Source organism: Hyperolius riggenbachi, chromosome 1 (assembly GCF_040937935.1).
Source record: "Hyperolius riggenbachi isolate aHypRig1 chromosome 1, aHypRig1.pri, whole genome shotgun sequence".
NCBI classification, from domain to species: Eukaryota; Metazoa; Chordata; class Amphibia; order Anura; family Hyperoliidae; genus Hyperolius; species Hyperolius riggenbachi.
Genome location: NC_090646.1, coordinates 123,420,504 through 123,446,986, shown reverse-complemented (window position 1 = coordinate 123,446,986; position 26,483 = coordinate 123,420,504). Strand labels below are relative to the sequence as shown.

At 41.7% G+C, this 26,483-nt stretch overlaps 1 protein-coding gene across 18 annotated transcripts in view; it reads left to right on the top strand.

The window, feature by feature from the left end:
* APBB2 (amyloid beta precursor protein binding family B member 2) overlaps window positions 1-26,483 on the top strand; it is a 487,722-nt gene that overhangs the window by 191,688 nt on the left and 269,551 nt on the right. For 14 of the 18 annotated variants that reach the window (XM_068278493.1, XM_068278494.1, XM_068278495.1 and 11 more), the window contains one exon: window positions 21,604-22,416. In XM_068278493.1, the coding sequence (XP_068134594.1) occupies window positions 21,604-22,416 (813 nt within the window). Of the gene's footprint in view, window positions 1-8,852; window positions 8,942-8,995; window positions 9,160-11,444; window positions 11,515-21,603; window positions 22,417-26,483 lie in introns of those variants that run through there. The other 4 variants (XM_068278503.1, XM_068278504.1, XM_068278502.1 and 1 more) reach the window with 4 other exon arrangements.

Sequence of the window (26,483 nt, the reverse complement as noted above, 5' to 3'; positions counted from 1 at the left end):
TTCACTGTCAAGATAAGATACAGTACATTTATATTGCGCTTTTCTCCTGGCAGACCCAAAGCTCCAGCCACTAGGGCGTGCTCTGTAGGCAGTAGTAGTGTTGGGGTGTCTTGCCCAAGGTCTCCTTACTAAATAGGTGCTGGCTTACTGTAAAGGAAGAGCTAGATTCAAACTCTGGTCTCCTTTACCAGTGCACTATTCAGTCAATCATTGATATATTTTAATGGCAAACTGTAAAAAAATACACTACTGTCTTACACATCACAGTATCCTGGTATTATTTATGCCTAGTCAGTTAGTCTCCATCTATTGGTGGCCTGTATTGTAATTGAATGCACAGCGCTCAGTCTTATTTCTGATATACATCAAGTCTGCTGCATTTCTGTCTCTTGTCCTTCACCAGTCACACGCCTTGCCATTTCCTCTGTTTTTAAATCCCATCCCTTGAGAGTGTTTTGCAGTGGCAGTGATTGTGTTTATTGTGTTCTGTTTCCTGATGCCTGCTGTACAAGTAGTTCCATGTGTTATTCTGACAGTCGGCTAGTCTTTACTAAATGCAGCAGCAAATGCTTGGTGTTTTCTCTGTATGTCTATCTGAGTTATATTTTTCTTGTTTGGTTTAATTCTACTGCAACTGACGTGTCGCTTTTTGGTAACTGCTGGGGGTTCAAAGCTGAAATCTAGGAACATAGCTCAATATACCATCTGATATGTTAGTAAACAGAGTAACCAAGTGTTCACTTTTTGGTATTAAAGAAGAATTCTGCTGCTAAACATCTTGTTGTAAAAATGGTGTCACATGACTGCAAGCATCATTGCTGAATGGGTTATCACAGGCCTATGGGTGAGGTTGCTGCTGCTGCTGTTTGGATCAGTGTCTTCAGGCTGTTCAGGCCACAAGGGGGACAGACAGAACTACATAACGAGGTTGCAGCTGTCCCTGCTGAAAGTCATTTAAAAAGGTGACTCACTGATTTATTTCAAATTAGATGATCAAAGAACTTCTAGGAAGGTGGAAACAAGCAATGTCACTGCCTGTCCGCACAGGGCTAGGGAACAGTGTTTCTGCCTAAAATACGTTAGGTCTTTAAAACACATGATGGGTTCTTATGACTGCTGCCAAGATCTCAGACTTGATCTGCTAGATTTTCATGCCAGCTGTTAGTTTAAATATTTTGAACCAAGTTACTAAGGTCTGAACCTTTCTGGCAGCTAGTATATGCTGCCAAGATGTCACTCAACCAGGGCTGTGGAGTCGGAATTGAGGAGTCGGAGCCGAATCAATTTTGGGTACCTGGAGTCGGAGTTGAGTTTTCATAAACTGAGGAGTTGGAGTCGGATGATTTTTGTACCAAGTCCACAATCCTGGTAAGTATTAGACTGAGGAGTCTGAGTCTGAGCCATTTTGGCTACCTGGAGTCGGAGTTGGAGATGATTTTTGTACCGACTCCACAGCCCTGCACTCAAATCCAGCAGTAACCTAGTGCTTGCTGTATTATCCTGTGTGTGGGGATGAGCCCTCTGACAACTGGTAACTTCCTAGCAGAGAGTGGTCTACTTGTGATACATGCCCCAGCAAGGCCCTGTATGTAAAGTTGGACCTTTACTGTAGTGTGCAAAGGTAAATAAGAAGATCTCCATATCTCGAGTATCTCTCCCCATATCTCGAGTATCTCTCCCCATATCTCGAGTATCTCTCCCCATATCTCGAGTATCGCTCCCCATATCTCGAGTATCTTTCCCCATAACTCGAGTATCTCTCCCCATATCTCGAGTATCTCTCCCCATATCTCGAGTATCTCTCCCCATATTTCGAGTATCTCTCTCCCTCCATATTTCGAATATCTTTCTCTCTCCATATCTCGAGTATCTCTCCCAATATTTCGAGTATCTCTCCCCATATCACGAGTAAATCTCCCCATATCACGAGTATCTCTCCCCATATCTCGAGTATCTCTCTCTCCGTATTTCGAGTATCTCTCTCTCCATATTTCGAGTACCTCTCTCTCTCCATATTTCGAATATCTCTCCCCATATCTCGAGTATCTCTCCCCATATCTCGAGTATCTCTCTCCCCATATCTCGAGTATCTCTCTCCCCATATCTTGAGTATCTCTCTCTCCATATTTCGAGTATCTCTCTCTCCCCATATCTCGAGTATCTCTCTCTCCATATCTCGAGTATCTCTCTCTCCATATCTTGAGTATCTCTCTCTCTCTCTCTCCATATTTCGAGTATCTCTCTCTCTCCATATCTCGAGTATCTCTCTCCATATCTCGAGTTTCTCTCTCTCCATATCTCGAGTCTCTCTCTCCATATCTCGAGTATCTCTCTCTCCATATCTCGAGTATCTCTCTCTCCATGGGCCATATGCAATTCACTTTTTCACCTGAGTTTTCTCCTAGGTGATATTTTCACACCTTGCCATAAAATGCGTTATAAACCACCAACAAGCAAGAAAACATTCAAAATAAATTCAGTAGTACCTTTTCACAAACTTTTGGTTAGTTTTTCAATTGTAAAATTCTGAAAAGCTATTTTAAAGAAAATATGAAAATTATCTCCTAGGAGATAACTTAGGTGAAAAAGTGAATTGCATATGTGTCCATATCTCGAGTCTCTCTCTCTCCATATCTCGAGTCTCTCTCTCTCCATATCTCGAGTCTCTCTCTCTCCATATCTCGAGTCTCTCTCTCTCCATATCTCGAGTCTCTCTCTCTCCATATCTCGAGTCTCTCTCTCCATATCTCGAGTCTCTCTCTCCATATCTTGAGTATCTCTCTCTCCATATCTAGAGCATCTCTCTCTCTATATCTAGAGCATCTCTCTCTCCATATCTAGAGTATCTCTCTCTCCATATCTAGAGCATCTCTCCATATCTCGAGTATCTCTCTCTCTCCATATCTCGAGTATATATCTAGAGTATCTCTCTCTCCATATCTAGAGTATCTCTCTCTCCATATCTAGAGTATCTCTCTCTCCATATCTAGAGTATCTCTCTCTCCATATCTAGAGTATCTCTCTCTCCATATCTAGATCATCTCTCTCTCCATATCTAAAGCATCTCTCTCTCCATATCTCGAGTATCTCTCTCTCTCCATATCTCGAGTATATATCTAGAGTATCTCTCTCTCCATATCTAGAGTATCTCTCTCTCCATATCTAGAGTATCTCTCTCTCTCCATATCTAGAGTATCTCTCTCTCCATATCTAGATCATATCTCTCTCCATATCTAAAGCATCTCTCTCTCCATATCTTGAGTATCTCTCTCTCTCCATATCTCGAGTATATATCTAGAGTATCTCTCTCTCCATATCTAGAGTATCTCTCTCTCCATATCTAGAGTATCTCTCTCTCCATATCTAGAGCATCTCTCTCTCCATATCTAGAGCATCTCTCTCTCCATATCTAGAGCATCTCTCTCTCCATATCTAGAGCATCTCTCTCTCCATATCTAGAGCATCTCTCTCTCCATATCTAGAGCATCTCTCTCTCCATATCTAGAGCATCTCTCTCTCCATATCTAGAGTATCTCTCTCTCCATATCTAGAGCATCTCTCTCTCCATATCTAGAGCATCTCTCTCTCCATATCTAGAGCATCTCTCTCTCCATATCTAGAGCATCTCTCTCTCCATATCTAGAGCATCTCTCTCCATATCTAGAGCATCTCTCTCTCCATATCTAGAGTATCTCTCTCTCCATATCTAGAGCATCTCTCTCTCCATATCTCGAGTATATATCTAGAGTATCTCTCTCTCCATATCTAGAGCATCTCTCTCTCTATATCTAGAGCATCTCTCTCTCCATATCTAGAGCATCTCTCTTTCTCCATATCTAGATTATCTCTCTCTCCATATCTAGAGCATCTCGCTCTCCATATCTAGAGTATCTCTCTCTTCATATCTAGAGCATCTCTCTCTCCATATCACGAGTATCTCTCTCCATATCTAGAGCATCTCTCTCTCCATATCTCGAGTATCTCTCTCTCTCCATATCTCGAGTATCTCTCTTTCTCCATATCTCGAGCATCTCTCTCTCCATATCTCGAGTATCTCTCTCCATATCTCGAGTATCTCTCTCCATATCTCGAGTATCTCTCTCTCCATATCTCGAGCATCTCTCTCTCCATATCTCGAGTATCTCTCTCTCCATATCTCCAGTATCTCTCTCTCCATATCTCGAGTATCTCTCTCTCTCCATATCTCGAGTATATATCTAGAGTATCTCTCTCTCCATATCTAGAGTATCTCTCTCTCCATATCTAGAGTATCTCTCTCTCCATATCTAGAGTATCTCTCTCTCCATATCTAGAGTATCTCTCTCTCCATATCTAGAGCATCTCTCTCTCCATATCTAGAGCATCTCTCTCTCCATATCTAGAGCATCTCTCTCTCCATATCTAGAGCATCTCTCTCTCCATATCTAGAGCATCTCTCTCTCCATATCTAGAGCATCTCTCTCTCCATATCTAGAGCATCTCTCTCTCCATATCTAGAGTATCTCTCTCTCCATATCTAGAGCATCTCTCTCTCCATATCTAGAGCATCTCTCTCTCCATATCTAGAGCATCTCTCTCTCCATATCTAGAGCATCTCTCTCTCCATATCTAGAGCATCTCTCTCTCCATATCTAGAGCATCTCTCTCCATATCTAGAGCATCTCTCTCTCCATATCTAGAGTATCTCTCTCTCCATATCTAGAGCATCTCTCTCTCCATATCTCGAGTATATATCTAGAGTATCTCTCTCTCCATATCTAGAGCATCTCTCTCTCTATATCTAGAGCATCTCTCTCTCCATATCTAGAGCATCTCTCTTTCTCCATATCTAGATTATCTCTCTCTCCATATCTAGAGCATCTCGCTCTCCATATCTAGAGTATCTCTCTCTTCATATCTAGAGCATCTCTCTCTCCATATCACGAGTATCTCTCTCCATATCTAGAGCATCTCTCTCTCCATATCTCGAGTATCTCTCTCTCTCCATATCTCGAGTATCTCTCTTTCTCCATATCTCGAGCATCTCTCTCTCCATATCTCGAGTATCTCTCTCCATATCTCGAGTATCTCTCTCCATATCTCGAGCATCTCTCTCTCCATATCTCGAGTATCTCTCTCTCCATATCTCCAGTATCTCTCTCTCCATATCTCGAGTATCTCTCTCTCCATATATCGAATCTCTCTCTCCATATCTAGAGCATCTCTCTCTCCATATCTAGATCATCTCTCTCTCCATATCTCGAGTATATATCTAGAGTATCTCTCTCTCCATATCTCGAGTATCTCTCTCTCCATATCTCGAGTATCTCTCTCTCCATATCTCGAGTATCTCTCTCTCCATATCTAGAGCATCTCTCTCTCCATATCTAGAGCATCTCTCTCTCCATATCTCGAGTATATATCTAGAGTATCTCTCTCTCCATATCTAGAGTATCTCTCTCTCCATATCTAGAGCATCTCTCTCTCCATATCTAGATTATCTCTCTCTCCATATCTAGAGCATCTCTCTCTCCATATCTAGAACATCTCTCTCTCCATATCTCGAGTATATATCTAGAGTATCTCTCTCTCTATATCTAGAGTATCTCTCTCTCTATATCTAGAGTATCTCTCTCTCCATATCTAGAGCATCTCTGTCTCCATATCTAGAGTATCTCTCTCTCCATATCTCGAGTATCTATCTCTCCATATCTCGAGTATCTCTCTCTCCATATCTCGAGTATCTCTCTCTCCATATCTCGAGTATCTCTCTCCCCATATCTAGAATATCTCTGCTATGCACCATTTCCAAAATGTTCTTGTTCCTATCCCCAGAAATAATTTTTTCTTAACTTCAGATCTACCCATTGTTACTAGAAATCATCAATGAGATACGAATAAGGTAACAATCAAAGGTAAAATTTGATTGGTTCATTTTCAATATGCATAAATTTGCATTATTCTCCATCAACTCAGAATCATTCAGTCATCCCTAATTATGAACAGCAGTGCTGAGCAGAAAATTGTTAAATTCATCAGCCATAAGTTAATTAGGGTTTGACCACCTAGGTGAGGCGTACATGGCACAGGCTTTTTTGGTGTAGGATGAGCCGAATGATGGCTCACCCTGCTGCTGCACAAATTGGGTGGTTGTTAAATATTATTCCCTCTCTGAGTCATTGCAACTCGGAGGGAGAAGTAATTCGGAGTCCTGCAATCGCTGGATCCCCCAATTACTCATGCGCAGGAAGCGGACTATAGCATTGCTGCTAAAGCCGCGCCAAGCTTTGGCACTAAGCAGAGCGAGGCGGGTGCCAAAAAGCTCTGCTGTGCTAGGAGAGAACTTCTAGTAGCTGATCTGGTTGATCAGTATCTGTATTCATTCTTTAGGGGAAGATGGGGATGTTGATCTAATAGTCCTAAATTCTCCATCCCAAATGAAGTTAAATTGATGGTTGAAATGTTTTGCTTATGAATAGTGACAGTTGCTGACCTTCCCTTATTCTCAGGAAAATGCTGGTCACATGAGCACCATTGTCAAATGTTATTGAAATAAAATACATAAAATATATCATTTAATGTTATATTCTTGACGATCCCAGTCATCCTATTAAGAATTCATTGCTTCCCTACTAGATACATACCATTTGTGCAGCTGTGTACAGCACACCAAGAAGTAGGAAGGGAACAGGGACAGGAATTACATGTATAACCAATAGTGATGGTCATGTCTAGGAGAACTCATGGAGAAGCATGTGATTTGTTTGATCAGCTGATAGAGCTCTGATTTGCTGTAATTGCATCCTTCTTTAGCACATAATCATGACTAGCAAATCAGAGACTTGCACATCTATCACCTGACCAAACTGTTCACATGGTTTTCCATGAGTTCTCCTAGACACGGCCATCACTAATAATCAAGTTGCTCATCCATATAGAGCTTCATGCTGTTATAATGCTATATACATGGCTTACTTGTATTTAAAAAGCACTTTAAAGTATAGGCTTGTTTCAGTGTATTTTGATGCATTTTCACCAATGAGGATTTCTTCTGAAGTTCAGTAATATGATTTTCAAATTCTAAAACATACTTTGATTTCTGTCATGCAGTGTAATTTCCTGCAGTACATCGAGGCACGTGCGCTTACATGTGTTTTACATCCATTAACTATGTTTCCATAGAGTCGGCAAGATGTGCTCAGAATGGATCCATTACCAAGGATTTTCAATTACAGTTATATTGCATGTTATCAAAAATGTGGCTGTACAGAAATAGAACAAATGCTAAGGCCAGTAAATCTTAGCAATATACACTTGTTAACCCCTTGTTCAAGCTTATGTTATTTCTTTATGCGTATTGGGTGAAACAAATCACATTTTGCAAAGCACAAACTTTTGCTTAGTGCCCATAAACCATTTTGGCATTATTTATCTACTTATTACTTGACTGGCTGTGTATGCATTGCCAACTTCCAGTGCAAATCTCAGATACTGCTTGGCTGGACCGAACAGCAGTGTGTGACATGTTAAACACCTCCCCCTATCCCATCATCAACCACTGGAGGTATTTAGGGAGAAGATGGGAGGGGCACCACCCATTACCTCATTTTACCGTGACCCCGATCCCAGTTTTACTGACCCCGGCCCACCCCCTCTCTGTGCTCTACATGAGGGATCAGAGCAAGGAATGTGGGAGGAGTCAAGTGATGGCTCTGTGCGGAGGATGACCCTGCTGTGGGCACCATACTTGGTGTACAGATCTCTGGATCACATGACATTTCTCTGAAACACCTGCATCAAATATGAAAATTGCATGAGTAATGTCAGATTCCCCCATTTACCTTATTACAAATTAAAAATCTGAGAGGGGGATTTACGGATCTAACATATTAGGAAAATGCTGGGCAAGCGCCCGTGTCAATTAACCCTTTGTACCATGTAGAGCCGCTGAACAGAACGCTTACATGTAAAACAGGCGCCCGGTAAAAAGGGCACTGAAGATACCTGCTAGTAGAATATAGGTAAAATTACTGATAATCTACTGCTTAATTACGATGGTAAAATATCGGTAATCTTTACCAATATTTTACTATGACCTAACCTAAACCCTACTCTCACACAGAATCCTCCCTCTACTGATGTATAACCCTAACCACCCCCCCCCCCCCCCCCCAGTGGTGCCTGACCTTAACTTTTTATGGACCCCGCCTCCTAACCATAACCCCTGAAATTTTCACCGCAATGTTGAGAGCACAATTAGGGCTATTAATGGCTACATAGTGGCTGTAAATTTCAGGTGCACCATTTATAGCCGCTAACCGTGGCTTTTAACATTGCCTACCTGCTTCTGCACAGAACATGTGGTGTTCTGCCCAGGGCTGTGGAGTCGGTACAAAAATACTCCGACTCCTCAGTTTCTGAAACCACGACTCCAACTCCGACTCCAGGTACCCAATATTGCTCAGACTCCGACTGCTCGACTCCGACTCCTTAGTCTAATACTTAACAGGGCTGTGGATTTTGTACAAAAATCATGCGACTCCGACTCCTCCGTTTCTGAAACCACGACTCCAACCCCGACTCCAGGTGCCCAAAATTGTCCCAACTCCGACTCCTCGACTTCAACTCCGACTCCACAGCCCTGGTTCTGCCACTCTGAATAACATACTATATTCAGCAAACTGTGTTAAAATTCCCACTCTCATGCCTAGCTAAGGCATGCATTGCTGGTGTAACACGTGTTATGCAAGTAACGTAATGTGTGGTTTACTAGCAATGCATGATTTACCTAAGTAATATGAGTTGCCTTGTTTCTGCAACACACGCTACATAACTGTCATCAGTACTGGTAAAATTACAGCTGCTTACCTGTGCACAGCAACTTTACAGCCGTTTGCTGCATATACCCCATAGAAACAGTACGCCACTGCAGCATTGCCTATATGGGTTAAGCAACCCCCTGGTAATTTGTTGGCTGATTCTAGCACACGTGAAGTGACATGTGACAAATGGCATGGTGATGTTTCTGATAGATTGAAGTAAATGGGAACATGTTAATGTAATCTCAGTACAAAGGCTACAGCAAGTGAATAGCAAGATGTGACCTTTCCAATGAAGAAGTAGAAGCTCCAGTCTTCATAAGGAAAATGACATGAAACGAAGTTATAATGCTGCATTGATGTGGGTTAAGCTGAAAGGCATGTCTAAAAATAATGAACAATGATGGGCTGTTCTGAGTAATGTTCCATCAATAGCACTGACTGAGCTCAAAGTAACAAGTGGCTTAATTGAATACAGCTGTTTAACATTTTGAGACTAAATGTGGGGACAACAATACGAAATAAAACAAGCAAGGAAAGGAATATAAAAACGTGGACCACGTACCTTCTAAGATCTCTGAAATGTTTATATGCAACTTCATAAGGTGCACATGCCATGGAACACCAAGATCTGAATGCTTATCAGAGCTATAGACTGCTGTGGAAAGCTAAGCAGAAAATGGGTCTTGCCCTATCAAACCATCAGTGGAGTAGCTGCAGAGCTATGGGCTTCAGTGTAATTTTAACATGAGTCTGAAACGAATTTAAAAAAACAACAAAAAAACAGATACTCACCTAAGGAGAGAAAAGCTCTGGGTCCTATAGAGCCTTCCCGTTCTCTCCCGATGTCCTCGTTCCCCGCAGGCTCCTCCATGTGAATCCCCCGCCACGGGAGACTTGGGCAATCTTCGAAAGCACTAGGGCTTCAGAAGACTGGAAGCTCTGTACTGTATACACGCGAGTGCTTGAGAGAGGGCGCTCGTGTGTGCACAGTATGGAATGGCCCATCTTCAGAAGCGCCAGTGCCGAATGGTCGTGGACTGCTAATGGGCTAATGGGGGAGCCTGCGGGGAAAAAGGACACGGATAGGAGAGTGGGAAGGCTTTATAGGATCCAGAACCTTCCCTCTCCTTAGGCAAGTATCTGTTTTTATTTTTTGTTTTTTTTAAATCCACTTCAGACTCCCTTTAAAGTGAAGTGCGAAGAATATGGAGGCTGCCATATTTATTTCTTTTCAAACAATACCAGTTGCCTGGCAGCCATGCTGATCTATTTGGCTGCAGTAGTATCTGAATCAAACTCGAAATAGGTGACAGCTGAACTGCATCTTTCCCCTGAGTCCATGGCAACCTGGAGGGGGAATAGTAACTAACGCTGCTGGGAAATTTGCTATAGCGGGATGAGCCATTTTTCCAGGACTGCTAGGGTAAAGGGCGGCTGCAGGGGGCTGGTAAAAGCCCCAGGTTAGTGATTTTTTTTTTTTTAAGTTAAGGTTCCTCTTAAAATTGCAATTTTCATGTTGCTGGATAAGATAGAAGACAATACATTTTCTTACATAGTTTAAACTTCCAGTGGTGTCTTTATGCAGCAGTATTCTTCCTCTTCAAGAGACACTGAAGCGGAAAAAAATGATGATATAATGAATTGGTTGTGTAGTACGGATAATTACTAGAACATTAGTTGCAAAGAAAATATTCTCATATTTTTATTTTCATTTATATAGTGTTTTTTTTTATAACATTGCACCATTCTGTAATGTTTGCAGTTTACTCACTACTCAGCATTCTAAATGATTTTACAGAGCAGGCCAATGAACTATTGACCTGTCCTCTGCAGAGAAAAAGAAAATACATTTACAGACACTTTAGATAACAAGCTTCAGAAGGCAGAGCTCTCTGCGACTTTAAAAGTCGTGGAGCTCAATAGCTCTTTTGCTTAGATAACAACTGGAGTTTAACTCTTCCTGTACTGGAAACAATATTAGACTTATGTCTCTGCTCCTAATGTTTTATTTCTTAGCTGTACCACACAACCAATTCATTATATCATAATTTTTTTTCGCTTCAGTATCTTTTTAAAGCAATTATAGTGCTGCAGATGTAAGGAAACCTATACTCTTCTCTGAGACTGAATGTATGTAAAAATAAAATTGAAAAAGCCTTGAAGCATTGCGTTAACCTAGAGTCTGAACCTCCTAGTGCAGGGACATATCAGTGCATCAGTGTAGGATTACTTCAGATGCTAAGTGTTAATTGTTCCTTTTCTGGATAAAGTGGCAAGTGGTGAAGTCGTTAACCCCTGGAAATAGCCTGACATCTAATTAATGCACATGAGATATACAGTATTCCATTTAACACTCTTCACAAATCATTTTCATCCTTGTGCAGCCAGGCAAGGATGGTGTTAAAGAAACCAATCATTACGGAGGATGTGGAGTAACACAATGCTGAAATATATCACGATCCGAATTTTATCTTACCTTCCAATATGTAACACTATTGATTTACTGTAATCTGCTATTTTTTTGTTTATTCGACACATACCTTATTTTTGTTTGCATTTTATTCCCTTTCTCATCCAGTCATTCTTTCACCATAGCAGTAGTTTCCTTGGTTTTAATTTGTCCAATCATCCCTCTTTTTTTAGATTGCTAACTTTACCCTATATCCTGATCCATTGCTGATGCCCTTGTGACCCATGTCTGAAGTCCTCCAAGGTTAGAGACCCTCCAGAGTGTGTTGTTTGGTGTGCCTCACCCTGTATTTGTTTGATGTGTGGTCATCGTGTTTGTTTCATTTTATCCCATCTTTTATCCAACTTTAACATTTTAATCCATGAGATTTTGGTGGGGCTGAGGCAGAGCTCATGTGTAAGGATGACTCTCTGTGAAGCCCTACACCGTGTATCTCCTTCTTCTTCCTCTGCTTACTAATAATTCCAGTGGATGGAGTACCGGACTGCTAAAACAGCTACTACTGTCTGATGGCCTCATTCTCATATACACGCATAATAATGCATGCATTGAAATGCTTTTTAGTGTGGGTGGCAATGATTTGCTTTCTTAATCAGTGAGTCTGCAGATATTTCAATTAAACTGCATGCAGTTTCCCATAAAAAATGTGTGCAGCAGTACAATTGTGTTTGAGTGGAAACACACTGTTGTGAACAGTTCAATGGGTTTCAATGCAAAATTTGTGCAGTTCTGGTTCCTTTGCAGATTCTCACTTGGATGCATTTGTGGAAAATGAGTACAAATCTGCCTGGTGGGAATATGGCCTTAAAGGACAACTGAATTGAGAGGGATATGGAGACTGCCATATTCTATTTCTTTTTAAACAATACCAGTTGCCTGGCCATCCTGTTGATCATCTGCCTCCAATACTTTCATCTATAGACCCTGAACAAGCATGCAGTATATCAGATGTTTCTGATATTATTAGCAGATCTGACAAAATCCGCTGCACGCTTGTTTTTGGTGTGATTCAGACACTGCTGCAGCCAAATAGATCAGCAGGGTGCCGGGCAACTGGTATTGTTTAAAAAGAAAAAAAATATGGCAGCCTCCATATTCTTCTTACTTCAGTTGTCCTTTAAGGGTGGTTGATCTACAATATAAAGAGATCAGCTCCACACTCAAGAGCATCCAGTGTTTTTATGTAAACAGCAAAACTTATAGTAAATTGATATACTGTTATTGAGTATTATTGTAGGCTGCTGATGTTGACCTCCTGAAAATTATGGTTTCCTGTCCTGGTTGTTTGGCTATAGTACTATTTGGGTTATTTGTCTGAAACAAGAATACAGATCACGGTAATCAAAACACCTTATCTTCACAGGATTTAAAAAGTATAACAAAGGCAGGAAGCTACCACTTTATTGTAGTGGTACGCAGTGCAAGCCTCTGTATGCAGTCATGACAGATTTCCTTTAATGTGCAACATATTACACAAATATTAACCATTACAGCTTTTAGCAATGTAATCATGTAACTCTTTAAAGAGTTTTGTAGGAATGTAAACTTAATTTTTTCAATATCAGAGCCTGATTTTTTTCCTGGCTGATTCACCAGTCTACCTGTATGGATTCTTTTAAGCCGAACCAGCAGGGTTGTGTTCTGTAACCAAGACAACTTACCAAAAGTTAGAGTTGTCTAACTCAGTTGACCCCTGTATCTGCTCAGCACTGGCCAAAATGTTTTAGACAAAAAGTACGCTGCATTGTCTAGGACAGGCTTTCTCAGCCAGGGTTCCCTGGAACCCCAGGCTTCCTTGAGTAACTCTGCAGGGATTCCTTGGCATTTTCCCCATCGTTGTGGTTGTGGTAAGTATCATAGATAGCACACTATAATAGGGGGTACTATAAAAAGAAGCGCTAAATTGGTTGTCAGAATAATAATGAGCACATTGATAAAAAGCACGAGAATAAGGAGAACTTATATTGGTGAAGGGCACTGTAATAGGGGGTAATGGCATAAACAGCCACACTTTTAAAGACCATGCCACCGGCAGCATAAATTCAGGGGTTCCTTGAGATCCAAAAATTACTTGCAGGGTTCCTCCAGGGTAAAAAGATTGAGAAAGTTTGGTCTAGGAGTTTGCCCATAGATCTAAGGTGGTTATAGGTGGTTGTTTGCTATCCTACCTCCTAAAAACGAACTTGTGTGGGCGTACTTTTTCAAAGGTCCCTGAAGTCAATTTTGACATGAGATAAACGAGGGTATTTACTGTCCCAAGCCAACATAGAACTTAGTTGTGTTCCTTTTTTCTTACTTAGCTGCAAATAATCTCTTCTTTGGTGCTGGACTTGAGTCAGACTCTGTAAATTAGTTATATGAAACATTTTACATGACCTAAAAACACCTTTCAGTGCAGTTAACCAAGATATAAAAGGTCAGTAGTTCAAGATTGGAGCTGTAAAACCTTAAGGGCCCTTTTCTATAATTAACATGTAAATCACGGTACTGTTTTTCCACTAGTGCGATTTTGTTTTTCTCTAAAGCTCAATCTGAGCTTTGGAGTCAGAGCAATTTTTGGGTACCTGGAGTCTGAGTTGGAGGTTTCCTAAACTGAGGAGTCGGATGATTTTTGTACCAATTCCACAGTCCTGGTAAGTAATTAGACTAAGAAGTTGGGGCCGAGGAGTCCGAGTTGGAGCAATTTTGGGTCAGTGGTTTCATAGACTGGTTTCATGAGTCGGATGATTTTGGTACTTACTTCACAGACTTCACATCCTTGACTGCAATAACCGGCCTGCATGATTATCGGTGCAGTTGCACTCATGGAAAAATTGCTGTAGTGGAAATTGAAGGTACTACGATCACAACGCAATGCTTTCACTTACGTTACCTAGTGGAAAAGGGCCTATATGCTGTTTAGCAATTGCAATTTTTTTGTGATTTTTCTCAGCGATTGCATTTGGGATTCTGCAGTTTGAATGCACCCTTAAGGTAGCCACTAACGATCCAATGTCTAGCGAAAAATCGTTAGAGCGATCTGATAATGCTGATCGAAAGTGAAATCGTTCACTACACCTTCAACAAACATACCTGCTTCCTTCCTTTCACAACCAACAAGAAAATCCAAATTTTGTTTTGACGAAAATCCATTCGGACAGCTGTTTTTATAATCGTTCGTAATTGATTGTGCTTATCAACAAAGATTATTTGCAACCAATCCGATCAGAATTTCTGATCACACAAACAATTTTTGGCTAGAAATTGGACCTTTAGTAGCCACCTGTAGGCAGACATTGCACTTGTGATTTGCCAATCAGCAGTGATTGCAACCCAAATGGCCCCTAATCTCCGCCGGTTTGATATAGCCCTAAAAAACAGTTGTCATTCAGCTTAGACAATAAAAACTTTACATTTGGATTTTTAGCTCTTGCATGCAGATTAAGACTACAGTAGTTTAGGAAACTTTTGTTTAGGATAAGAACTATTAATACTAATTGTTAGAATATTTTCGCTTCAGGTTTACTGTTAAAGGGGTTCTGTGTCCTTTTTTAAAAAAAACAAACAAAAAAGTGTCACTTACCTGGGGCTTCTACCGGCCCCCTGCAGCTATCAAGTCCAACGCTGTCACTCAAGCCCCCTCCATTTCTCGCTGTGGGTCACCTGCCAATGATTCATCTAACTAGAGGAATAGCACTGCGGCTGCATGGCCGTGGCCACGCGCGGCCTCACTCCCGCGCACTTCATCGGGAGCTTACTGCCCAGGCACAGTACAAGAAAACTTTGTACTGTGCCTGCTCAGTAAGCTCCCGATGACGCACGCGGGAGCGAGGATGTGCGCAGCTGCAGTGCTATTCGTCTAGTTAAACGAATAATTGGCAGGTGGCCTGCGGCGAGAAACGGAGGGGGCTTTAGTGACGGCGTTGGACTTGATAGCTGCAGGGGGCCGGTAGAAGCCCCAGGTAAGGAACACGTTTTGCTTTTTAAAAAGGCCACAGAACCCCTTTAAGTTGAGGATATATAAGGGCCTTGAGGAAACCGAGGCCATCCATCGGTCCTGACACCTGAGCAATCACTTACCACACTGGCAGACTTCTTTCAAGCAGCTTGGCCAGGTGGTAATTCGGTGTAGTAAAGGCTGTGATCAGAGGAAAGTATGTGACCTTTGAATCACAGCTCAGTGCCGCCACTCTGTCCCTTCTCCCAGCATCAAATTATGATAGTGAGAATGCCAGAGGTGCGGGCAGAGCGGTGGTACTGTGCAGGCTTCGTCAACTAGATCCGATTCAAAGGTTGATGATTTTTCACTGGACCACATTAGCAGCTAGCAAAGCTGCTCGGATGAAGACTACCACAGCGCCAAGTGATTGCTCAGGTACTGAGCCCTGTGGATGGCCTCTTTTTCCTGAGGCTTTTTGCCTCAGTACTCCTTTAATGCTACCTATACATATACTAGATGTGGTAATGATCAGTATCTGCCTGAGATCGATCATTTACTACCTTGTGATGCACACAGTGCAATTTTTGCTTCAGCTAGACTGATTGTTCCATAATCTTCAGCATGTCTGATCTGCTTCCAATCAAGAAAGGAATAAATTTTGTGTAGTACTGATCTCAACATCGATCCCTTCTCACGTGGAAGCAGATTAGACATGCTGAAAATCATCTATTAACTAACAATCAGTCTATCTGAGCAAAGCAATACAACAGCTACAGAGCTTAGGTCTCATACTACAGTATTCCTGTCTGCTTTTATCACTGATTATTGTGGCAAACCAAGTTATTTATATGTATTTTGCTAATATAAGTCATTTATGTATTATGATTAAGTACGCTAACACTTTTAGCCATTGCAGAAGTACTGCCATAGATCTCTATGTATGACAACAAGCAGGGCAGTTTCTAGGCTAAATTTCACCCAGTTCGAGAGTCCAAAAATATGCCCCCCCCCCCCCCCCCCCCAACCCTCCCCCCCTTCCCCAAAATCAGAGCTGCTGAGAGAAATCATGTCAAAAGGCTTCTTGAAACCAACTCACCATTTTTATTTTTTTTTCAAATTTTTTTTTACTTATGCTTAACACAAGGTTTATTGAGAGAAAAAAAATATAATAAATTGCAACACTTCACTAAAAGGTGCAGGCAGGGTGATCCAGGAGAACTGTAGCCCTGGGCTGGTTGGCTGGCTGGTTGGTGGTCAGACTCTGGCCTGGTGGTCAGAGCCCACCATGGTCTGACTGTGACTCCCTGGCTGGGGATTGGGGGGGTACTCTTTTTGCCCTGGGCTGGTTGGTGGTCAGACTCTGACCACCAGCCCAGGGCAAAAAGAGGAATTCAAGATAAAGTGTTGCGCCCAATTCGATAGCAGCAGAAACTGTAGAAGGGGTCCCACTTCCTTATTAGATAATGCAAAATCACCAAAAACAGACTGCGCTTGTCAAATGGAAAATTAAAATCTTTAATAAAATTGTGAATAAACGACCTATGTATAAAATTGTGTATATATATATATATATATATATATATATATTATAGATGAAGATATATTGCTTATTACTGTTAAAAATGATAACGCCTAAAATGACGGGGTGGTGGTGTCTTTACTCCTCAATGGATTTATTGCACATTAATATTCTGTATTAATGTGAAAGTGAAGACTACGGAGGGTAAGATTGTATAGCACCTTACAGATGATCATTTAGCCGTATGCTGCATATTCAGTGACTATTTCAACCATATCAGCGGTTCAGACATGGAAAATAGTGTCATAAATACAGAATATTAATGTGCAATAAATCCATTGAGGAGTAAAGACACCACCACCCCGTCATTTTAGGCGTTATCATTTTTAAAAGTATTAAGCAATATATCTTCATCTATAATAGAAGATAACACTTTCGTTCATTTTTATATAAGCTTCTTTCCACACAAGCTATATATATATATATATATATATATATATATATATATATATATATATATATATATATATATATATACATACACACACACACACAATTTTATACATAGGTCGTTTATTCACAATTTTATTAAAGATTTTAATTTTCAATTTGACAAGCGCAGTCTGTTTTAGGTGATTTTCCAGGGCAAAAAGAGCACCCCCTACCCCCAGCCAGGGAGGGACACTGTCAGACCATCAGACCATCCACCACCATGGTGGGTTCTTCTGAGTCTGACCACCAGGCCAGCCCAGGGCAAAAAGAGCGCCCCCCTCCCCCTCCCCACTCCCCCCACGTCAGAATGAGAGGCAGTGCAGTACATAGACTGCCTGCCTAGGCTAGTACTTACCATGATGTTGTTGTTGCCCATGCCCATCATCAGAACTGGATTCTTGGCCGGGAAGTCAGGCGCCGGGCCAGAATCGGTGGGGGTCCGGGTGGCCGTGGGGGACAGGTGCTAGCAGGCAGCGGCAGGCGGCAGCAAGGGCCAGACAGGCACACACACAGTAGCAGCAGCAGTGGCAGCGAGGAGCCCGACTGGCCAAAAGACTCCACCTGTTCTGGGGCTGGGCACTGCTGCTGCACAGGAAACGTCCGTCCGTGACAGGATCATCGCGCGGTCTCTCCTGTCACGTGACGTCAACACGCAGGTCAGGAGCGCCCAGAAGGATCATCTAGCTAGGAACAGAAGCCGGTGATCGCGCTGGTGCGCACAGCTCCTCCTGCCTCTTGCTGCACTGCGTCCGCGCGTCACCGGCTCTAGCACTGCAGTGACATGACGTCACATCCTTCTCCTTCTGCCTGGCGCCCCCCCAAACTGTCTGTCATCGGCGCCCCGTTCAGCAGAACCGGCTGAACGGGGCAAGAAACGGCCCTGACAACAAGTCAGCGTCAGCATGGCTGATGTCAAAGAGGGTTCAGACATCTCACAAACCCCCTCCTCTGTGCAACAAAATTGCAAAAGGCTGTAACTCACCCGGTTACAGAATAAGTGACAGAGTAATGTTTTGCTCTAACTTTCCAAACCCACCGTACTTTTTAGCTGTGCCAAGCAGTTTGGGAAAATATCTACAAAGACTGCTTTTGTAGGGAAAAATCCCATTACATAACCTTGACTGTTATTTTCGTTTCTGTCCCATGGAATATTTGATGCACTCATCTAGTATTTAACTAGTTCAGGCCCACCTCTGTTTAAATATGATATTTTGTGCAATTTATCCAGCATATACCCAGAGGTTTGTCAGTTTTCGGCTAGTTTTGCAACTTGAGTACTAGTATTTGTTTTAATATGCAACATATGACCATTATGGGACCAGTGTTTAAAAGACGGAAGGGGGTATCTTGCTTACATACCCCTTATTGTTAAGCTCTGCCCCTCATATTAATGATGGAGGGGTGAAGAGTGCCGATTACAATTTTTCCAGCAACACACAGGTCTGGGACACGTCAAAAATGAAACAAAACATGGTAACTGTATGGACATAACCCTTTCACTAGCAAGGCTTCTCCATAAACTGTCTGGAACTCCAACATAGCATTCAATAAAAATGTGTTTTCCTACATTGTATTACTCATACAGTTATCAAATTTGGTTTTGTGCACAAGTAATATTGTCTGTTTACAAATTACAAAGTGTAGTTTATCTTGCCTTGAAACCTGCCATTGCATTTTATTCAAACTGCTTTTTATTATATATTGAAATCTTCTAATTAGCTGTTCTGAGTGGTTTGTGTGCTTGAAGCACAGAGAGCTTCACAGAGAGCTCCTTTTCATGAAATCGGCAATTGTGAAAACGTTAATCTTCGGTTTAAAAAGTTAAATGTATAATAACGTTTAAAAAAATAATAGTAAGTAACCCTCCCTGTACCCACCCCTAACCCCTAGACCCCCTGGTGGTGCCTAAACCTAAGACTCCCCTGTTGGTGCCTAAACCTAAGACCCCCCTGGTGGTGCCTAAACCTAAGACCCTCCTTAGTGATCACTGTATTGTGTGTAGAATAATGTTTTAGAAACAGTAAGGGATTAAATATATTACAATTTACGTTACGTACTGATCGCTTTATTATGTGAATAATAATGTTTTACAAACAGTAAGGGATAACATTTAAAATAATGTTTTATTGAAATAGGAAACGTAAATCATCACAAGCAATTATAAAACATTAAAAATCTTTGGGCGCCATTGTAAAACGTTATTATTCTCGGGTGCCCTTTCTTCCTGTTCGGTATCCAGTAAACGATATTTATTATGGGAGTGAATAGCAGCGCCTGATTTGTCCACTAGCCACCTGCGCCCTTTTTTACTGTTACCCTTGCATATGATTTGTTTTAGTGACCAGTGGTTTTATAAACTGCTGACTATAGTTTAGTGAACATGGAATGACTTCATCACCTTAGAGAGATGGCATTTTAGGGCCTTGGCTTTACACATTCATTGTTGCTTCCCCATCTGCAAGCTTTATAAAAAAATTCTTCATGAATAAAAGAAGTTATGAGAAGTTGAAAATGAGCTGGTAAAATTATCCTCCTCAGTCCATCCAGAACGCAAACATTAAATTGACTTTTACTTTTAATTAGAGTAACATAAAACTTAAGACCTATTACTAGGTCTGATTTGTCACGCCTTTTTTTTTTGTAAAGAGAGGCACCTCATCACTTCCTTATAGTCTACTAAAACTCATAACGTCTTTGTAATGGACTTACTATGAAATATTCAAATGGAAATTTCACATAAAACTTTAGAGCAAAAATTTACAGCCATCTGTGGAAAGAATATATTTTGCCTAGACCACTTGTGCTCGGGGGCTTTTAAGGATATGGATGTGAAGGGTTTGGGTGTATTGATCATGTTCATTCAAAACCAAAGTGTCAGTAAAATACTCTGCTGCAAATAATTACATTCTGCATTTCTGTCTCCATTACTGCACTGGGAGGATAAATGGTGTAGACAGACTAGTTACCATGGCGCAGACCAGGGCTGTGAAGTCGGTACAAAAATCATCTGACTTCAACTCCTTAGTTTATGAAACCACTAACTCCAGATACCCAAAATTGCTCCGACTCCTTGACTCCGACTCCTACTCCACAGCCCTTACATGGCTATGGAGTGGGTACAAAAACCTCCGACCCCGATTCCTCAGTTTATGAAATCACCGACTCCAACTCCGACTGCAGGTACCCAAAATTACTCCGACTCCTTGACTCCAACTCCACAGCCCTGGTGCAGGCAGTGACCCACAGAACAACTTAGAACTGAGATCAGTTAGTGTACCAATGTAAAACAGAATTTTGCCTTCTTAAAGGACAACTGAAGTGAGAATAATATGGAGGCTGCCACATTTATTTCCTTTTAAACAATACCAGTTGCCTGGCAGCCCTACTAATCTATTTGGCTGCAGTAGTGTCTGAAAAACACCAGAAACAAGTACGCAGCTAATCTTGTCAGATTTGACAAAAAATGTCAAACGCCTGATCTGCTGCAGGCTTGATCAGGGTCTATTGCTAAAAGTATTATGCTGGGAATACACCATGAGATTTTGTGGCAGATAGATGGTTCGATAGAGAATTTCCGACATGTCCTGATCTTATTTCCGATCGTTTTTCTGATCAATTTCTCAAAGAAATGAATGGAATTTGATCAGAAAACGATCAGAACATCAATCGGAAAAACGATCGGACAGTAAATCTGCTGAAAAATCTCATGGTATATTCCCAGGATTAGAGGCAGAGGACCAGCAGGGCTACCAGCCAAGTGATGTTGTGAAAAAGAAATAAACATGGCAGCCTCCATATCCCTCTCATTTCAGTTGTACTTTGAAACAGAAGGTATCTGTGATTGTTCAGGTAGATGGAGCATATGATGTCTCCCACGATGCATCACTGTTGAATATGTTAATCGTCCCTGATAGCTAAACACAACTCCAGTACTGCTGGAATGCAATCATGTGTCAACTTGTTAATCGTACAGAGCCACAATAATCCAACATGCATACAGACTGTTTCGGACTCGTTGATCCTCATCAGTGCATGGCCTTGAAAAAGCTAAACACACCTTCAGAACCGCTGGAATTTTCTGGGCAATCTGTACCAATGGAAATCTACTGAAGTCTGGTTTCTAGCTGTCATGCATTACTTTGTATTATTGGTCTTTACCCATTAGTTTATGTATTTTGTGTATTGGTGTATACCATTGTCTGTATTATTATGTACCACATGCTTGTTTCATACTTTGTACAGTGCCACAGAATATGTTGGCGCTTTATAAATCAATAATAATTAATACCATTAACAACAACAGTATTATAGTGATGATATAGCTGTACCTTTAAATAAGTTTAATAACCTTGAATCATAATCAGCATTGGACTGACAAAATATCATTTACTGTTTCTTGTAGTTGACTCAAGTGTGGAAACACTCCCGGTATTTATGGCAAGCCAAAGTGCGACGGACATAGCAAATAGGAACGGCCCAGTTAGTCCTCCAAACACATTGAACTTGCGTTCTTCTCACAATGAACTCTTGAATGCAGATGTTAAACACATTGAATCAAAGGATGACACCCCACCAAAATGCAGAAAAAAATATGCACTGACCAATATTCAAGCTGCCATGGGCTTGACTGACCCTGCAACACAGCCTCTGCTATCTAACAGCTCTTCAAACATCAAGCTAGTGAAAAATGGGGAAAATCAGTTGAGAAAGGCTGCTGAACAAGGACAACAAGATCCCAATAAGAATCTTAGTTTAGAAGATGGTGTAAACAGGATTTCAGAAAAGCTCGAAGGTAAAGATGAAGATCCACATGACCCTGAAAGCTCTGAAATTCTTCCATTGCTCCCTAGAAGGACCAAGAGCTTTCTTGACTACTATTCTGATCTGGAGACCTCTAGAGAACTTGAACAGAGTCTAACTAATGGCCATGCAGTAAAAGAAGAGGACAACACCACATGGATCACAAGCCAAAGTTCTGGTATTCTTACCAATGTAGATGTGATTCTGCCTAAAGAGAGTAAAACTCCAAGTCCTGAGGATAGCTTGGAGCCAACCATATCATCTAGTCCAGAGACTAAAAAGGACAATCCAAAAACTGGGGCAAAGACAGACTGTGCCCTGCACCGCATACAGAACCTAGCTCCAAGTGATGAAGATTCAAGCTGGACTACATTATCCCAAGACAGTGCTTCTCCGGTAACCCCTGATGAGACAGGTAAGACAGAAATGTTTTATGCATAGTAGTAAATAAGGTTGTGTGTTTTATGATGATGCTTTCTCTGCCTGTATTATATTCACATCTTCAAACCTTTTAAGATGGTCATAGTGACGAGCTGCCCATTCCAAGCATTTGTGATGTTCTTGCATCCATAGCCAGAGCTAGCTGTTATCTGCCTGAGAACTGTTAATGCTTTAGGTATCTGTAAGGCATACATCAAATAAAGGCACCTGGAAATTTGGGCTCCCAATAAAGATGATAGTAAAATATCAGTATTAAATACTGTTATTTTACTAGAAAATTGTAAAATATCGGTATTATACACTGATATTTCACTATGGCCAAACCTAACCCTACTCTCTCACAGAATCCTCCCCCCGACACATAACCCTTAACCCCCCACAAACTACCTACCTAACCCTTCACCCCCCCAACTGCCTACCTAACCCTTAGCCCCCCCCCCCCCACAAACTACCTACCTAATACCTAACCCCTAACCTCCACTCCACCCCCACACAAACTACCTACCCAGTGCCTAATCCTCAACACCCCCCCCTCCACAAACTACCTACCACCTAATACTTACCCCCCCCCCCCCAACACAAACTACTTTACCAATCCCTAACCCCCAGCACAAACTACCTACCTCCTAACCCCTATAAACCCCTCCACACAATCTACCTAACTCCTGCGCACAGACTACCTACCTACCCTTAACCCCCACCTCCACAAACTACCTACCTAATGGCTAACCCTTATTTCCCCTCTTGCCCCCAGCACAAACTACCTAATGCCCTAATTTACAGCTTTGTCTGTATGAAGCTTACTTTCTCCTAGTCCTATGCATGTATATGAAGGTTTATACTTGGTAAGATGTTTCTACTTTCTCCACCTAGTGAGGCCCGTTATTGCTACTAATTATTGAAGGGGGAATATATTGCAAAAAGACAGATGTACTCCAACGTTTACACTTGAAATAATATGTGTGATTGCTTGGAAAATTGTCCAGCACAAAGGGCCATGCATGGTTTAGATATTGTATATTGACCGTAAAAAACATAGTTTTGCTCCTCTATATTGCCGTAGATCTTTTTATGCTCCGTATACTCCATTGCATTGTTGACTTGCATGCTAAGGAGCAAATTTAGCAGCATGGCAGTTTAGCTGCATGGAATCTAGTTTTTTTTTTTTTTAACAGCTCTGTATGACAGCTATCAGCAGATGATCTGTCTTCACTGTCCCAATTGATGACATGTTACCATGCGACGGATAATGCATTCCTTGATTTTTTACATCTTCTGTGATGCCATAGTATGAACTGGAAAAGAAAAGTACTGGAAAACAACCAGAATACTGAAAACAGATTCTACTTTCCTGGCTTAAACAAGTCTGTAAAGTATACCTGTCAGTGCAGTGAAGTGCTCAAAGCAAGGGCATATGTAATGATAGCATAACTTGTCATCATAAAGCACAGTGAAAGGACTGAAATGTGTACCTCTGATATCAATTTCTGTACATCAGCAGCATGTCTTGTAACACTCCCATTCTGCAACCCTCTTAAACATTTGTGTGGAAATAAGAAATGCCTCAAATAACTTTGTATTTTTGACCCAGCTTGCATTGCAGATCCATCACTTAGCCAGGAACTTTCTGCAACAACAAATATCTGCGCATGTTGCAGTCAGGGCTAAGCCTTTGTAGACTCAGTTGCTACATAAGTAGCACCTGATTAGCAAACAGAAATGTATTTGTGATTTAGTGGAGGTGCATTGATAAATGTCCTCATGTACATGCTGGACTTGGACATGGAGATTAGCACTGGATTTTAACACTTGACTGTGTGCTGAGTCAATGCATGTGCTGTTAAGGTGGCCATACACTAAATTATTTTACCAGTTAATATCTGACTCTGATTGAATCTGCTAGAAATTGATTCCTTCAGAAAGCCTAATTAATCAATTTTCATCCGAAATCGATTGATTTGGTCGATCGCATAGGTGTGAAAACTGTTTGATCGGCGGTGGAGCAGGAGTGCGTTGCTAAGGGCATTTGATTTGGTGATGAGCGAAGCAGAGTGTTGGCAGCTTCCCTTGTCTGGTGTCTTTACTCCATGCCATGGGGCGCCGAAGTTCAAACACTAGTGGTCTGGTGTGTATGCTGCCGGACCTCTAGTGTCTGAACTCTGGCTTTTGTCACATGACGCAGGGAGAGAAGAAGTCACAGGGAGGAGGAGCCCCGTGGCATGGAGAAAAGCTATTGGACAAGAGAGGAGGTGGGCCGATCGGACAGGTGAGAGCTCTGTTGCCAACACCAGGGGGGAACACAGGTGGGAGAGGCCTGGCTTACCAGGCAGGTGGCAGCAGGGGCGGCTCCTCCGATTTTCAATCTATTTCATGCTGAAGCCAATTGAAAATCTGTGTACAGTGTATAGGATGCCGAAAGATTCCTTTCTGATCAGATTCAAGCAGTGAGGGATGCTGGGATCTTTCTGATGATAAATCTGGTGTCAGTCTATAAGTGTATGGCCACCACCTTTACTGAAGGAGTACTATGGGCACTTTACTGTACTGACAGGAGTTAGATAGAACAAGTTAGATAGAACAAACAAATGGGGCTTGATTCACAAAGCGGTGCTAACAGTTAGCACGCTGGTGAAAAGCCCTTTATCACGCCTAAACTCAGTTAAGGTGTGATAAGTTTAAGCATGATAAGTTTAGGTGTGATTAGTTTAGGTGTGATAAATTTAGGTGTGATAACTATAGCACCAACTGGGTTAGCACCGCAGTGCACAGCTGATCAAAAGTTTTGCGCTAGCAAAGTCTGGTGCACTTCGCATAGTTTAATGGCGCTGCTTTGCGTGCAGGCGATCTAATCTTATCTAAACTTATCACGCCTAAACTGGCTTTTCACCAGCGTGGTGCAATGGTTATCACGCCTAAAGTCTCTAACTGGGTTAGCACTGCTTTGTAAATCGAGCCTATAGTCTTGTTGAATGCAATGCAAGCTTACAGTACTACTGAAGTGAGAAGAATATGGTGGCTGCCATATTTATTTCTTTTTAAACAATACCAGTTGCCTGACTGTTCTGCTGATCTCTTTGGCTGCATTAGGGTCTGAATCCCACACCTGAAAAAAGCACTAATCCCGTCAGACTTTAGTCAGAACACCTGATTTGCATATGCTTGTTCAGGGTCTATGGCAAAAAGTATCAGAGACAGTGGATCAGCAGGACAACCAGACAACTTGTATTGCTTAAAAAGAAATACATATGTCAGCCTGCATATCCCTCTCACTTCAGGTGTACTTTAAAAGGCCCAAAGTATATACAGCCAATGTGCTTTCTATTGGGCAAGCACAGTGGCCTTTTGCTTTCCCAAAGTACTGGCATTGACTCAAGTTAGGTGTTTGTTTTGTCACTTACGGCTAGTGCAAAAAACAAGACAAAAACAAACTTCTTTAAAACTGGCAAATTAGCTGTGGAAATTAACTGTGAAGGGGAAATTTTGGACTATCAAATAACTTAAAGAGAAACTCCAACCAAGAATTGAACTTTATCCCAATCAGTAGCTGATACCCCCTTTAAATGAGAAATCTATTCCTTTTCACAAACAGACCATCAGGGAGCGCAGTATGACTGATATTGTGGTGAAACCCCTCCCACAAGAAACTCTTGAGTACCATGGTACTCCTGGCAGTTTCCTGTCTGTGAACCTTGCTGCATTGTGGGAAATAGCTGTTTACAGCTGTTTCCAACTGCCCAAAAAAACAAGGAGCAGCTACATCACCTGCCAACAATTAGGGCCCTTTTCCACTAGGAGCGGAGCAATGCGGCTACATAGCCGTATCGCACCGCAGGTGTCCTGAAACACATGCATGGCAATAGAAGAGTTTCTACTGCGTGCATGTTGTGCGGAGCGATCCGAGAATCTGCAGCATGCTGCAGATTCTCGCGGCCCATCTCCTCCAATACACTTCCGCATCAGGATGCGGCCAGCGGTGTAAGTGATGTGATGCTAGGTAGCCGCATTCGCATCACTTTGTAGTGGAAGCCGGCCCTAAAAATG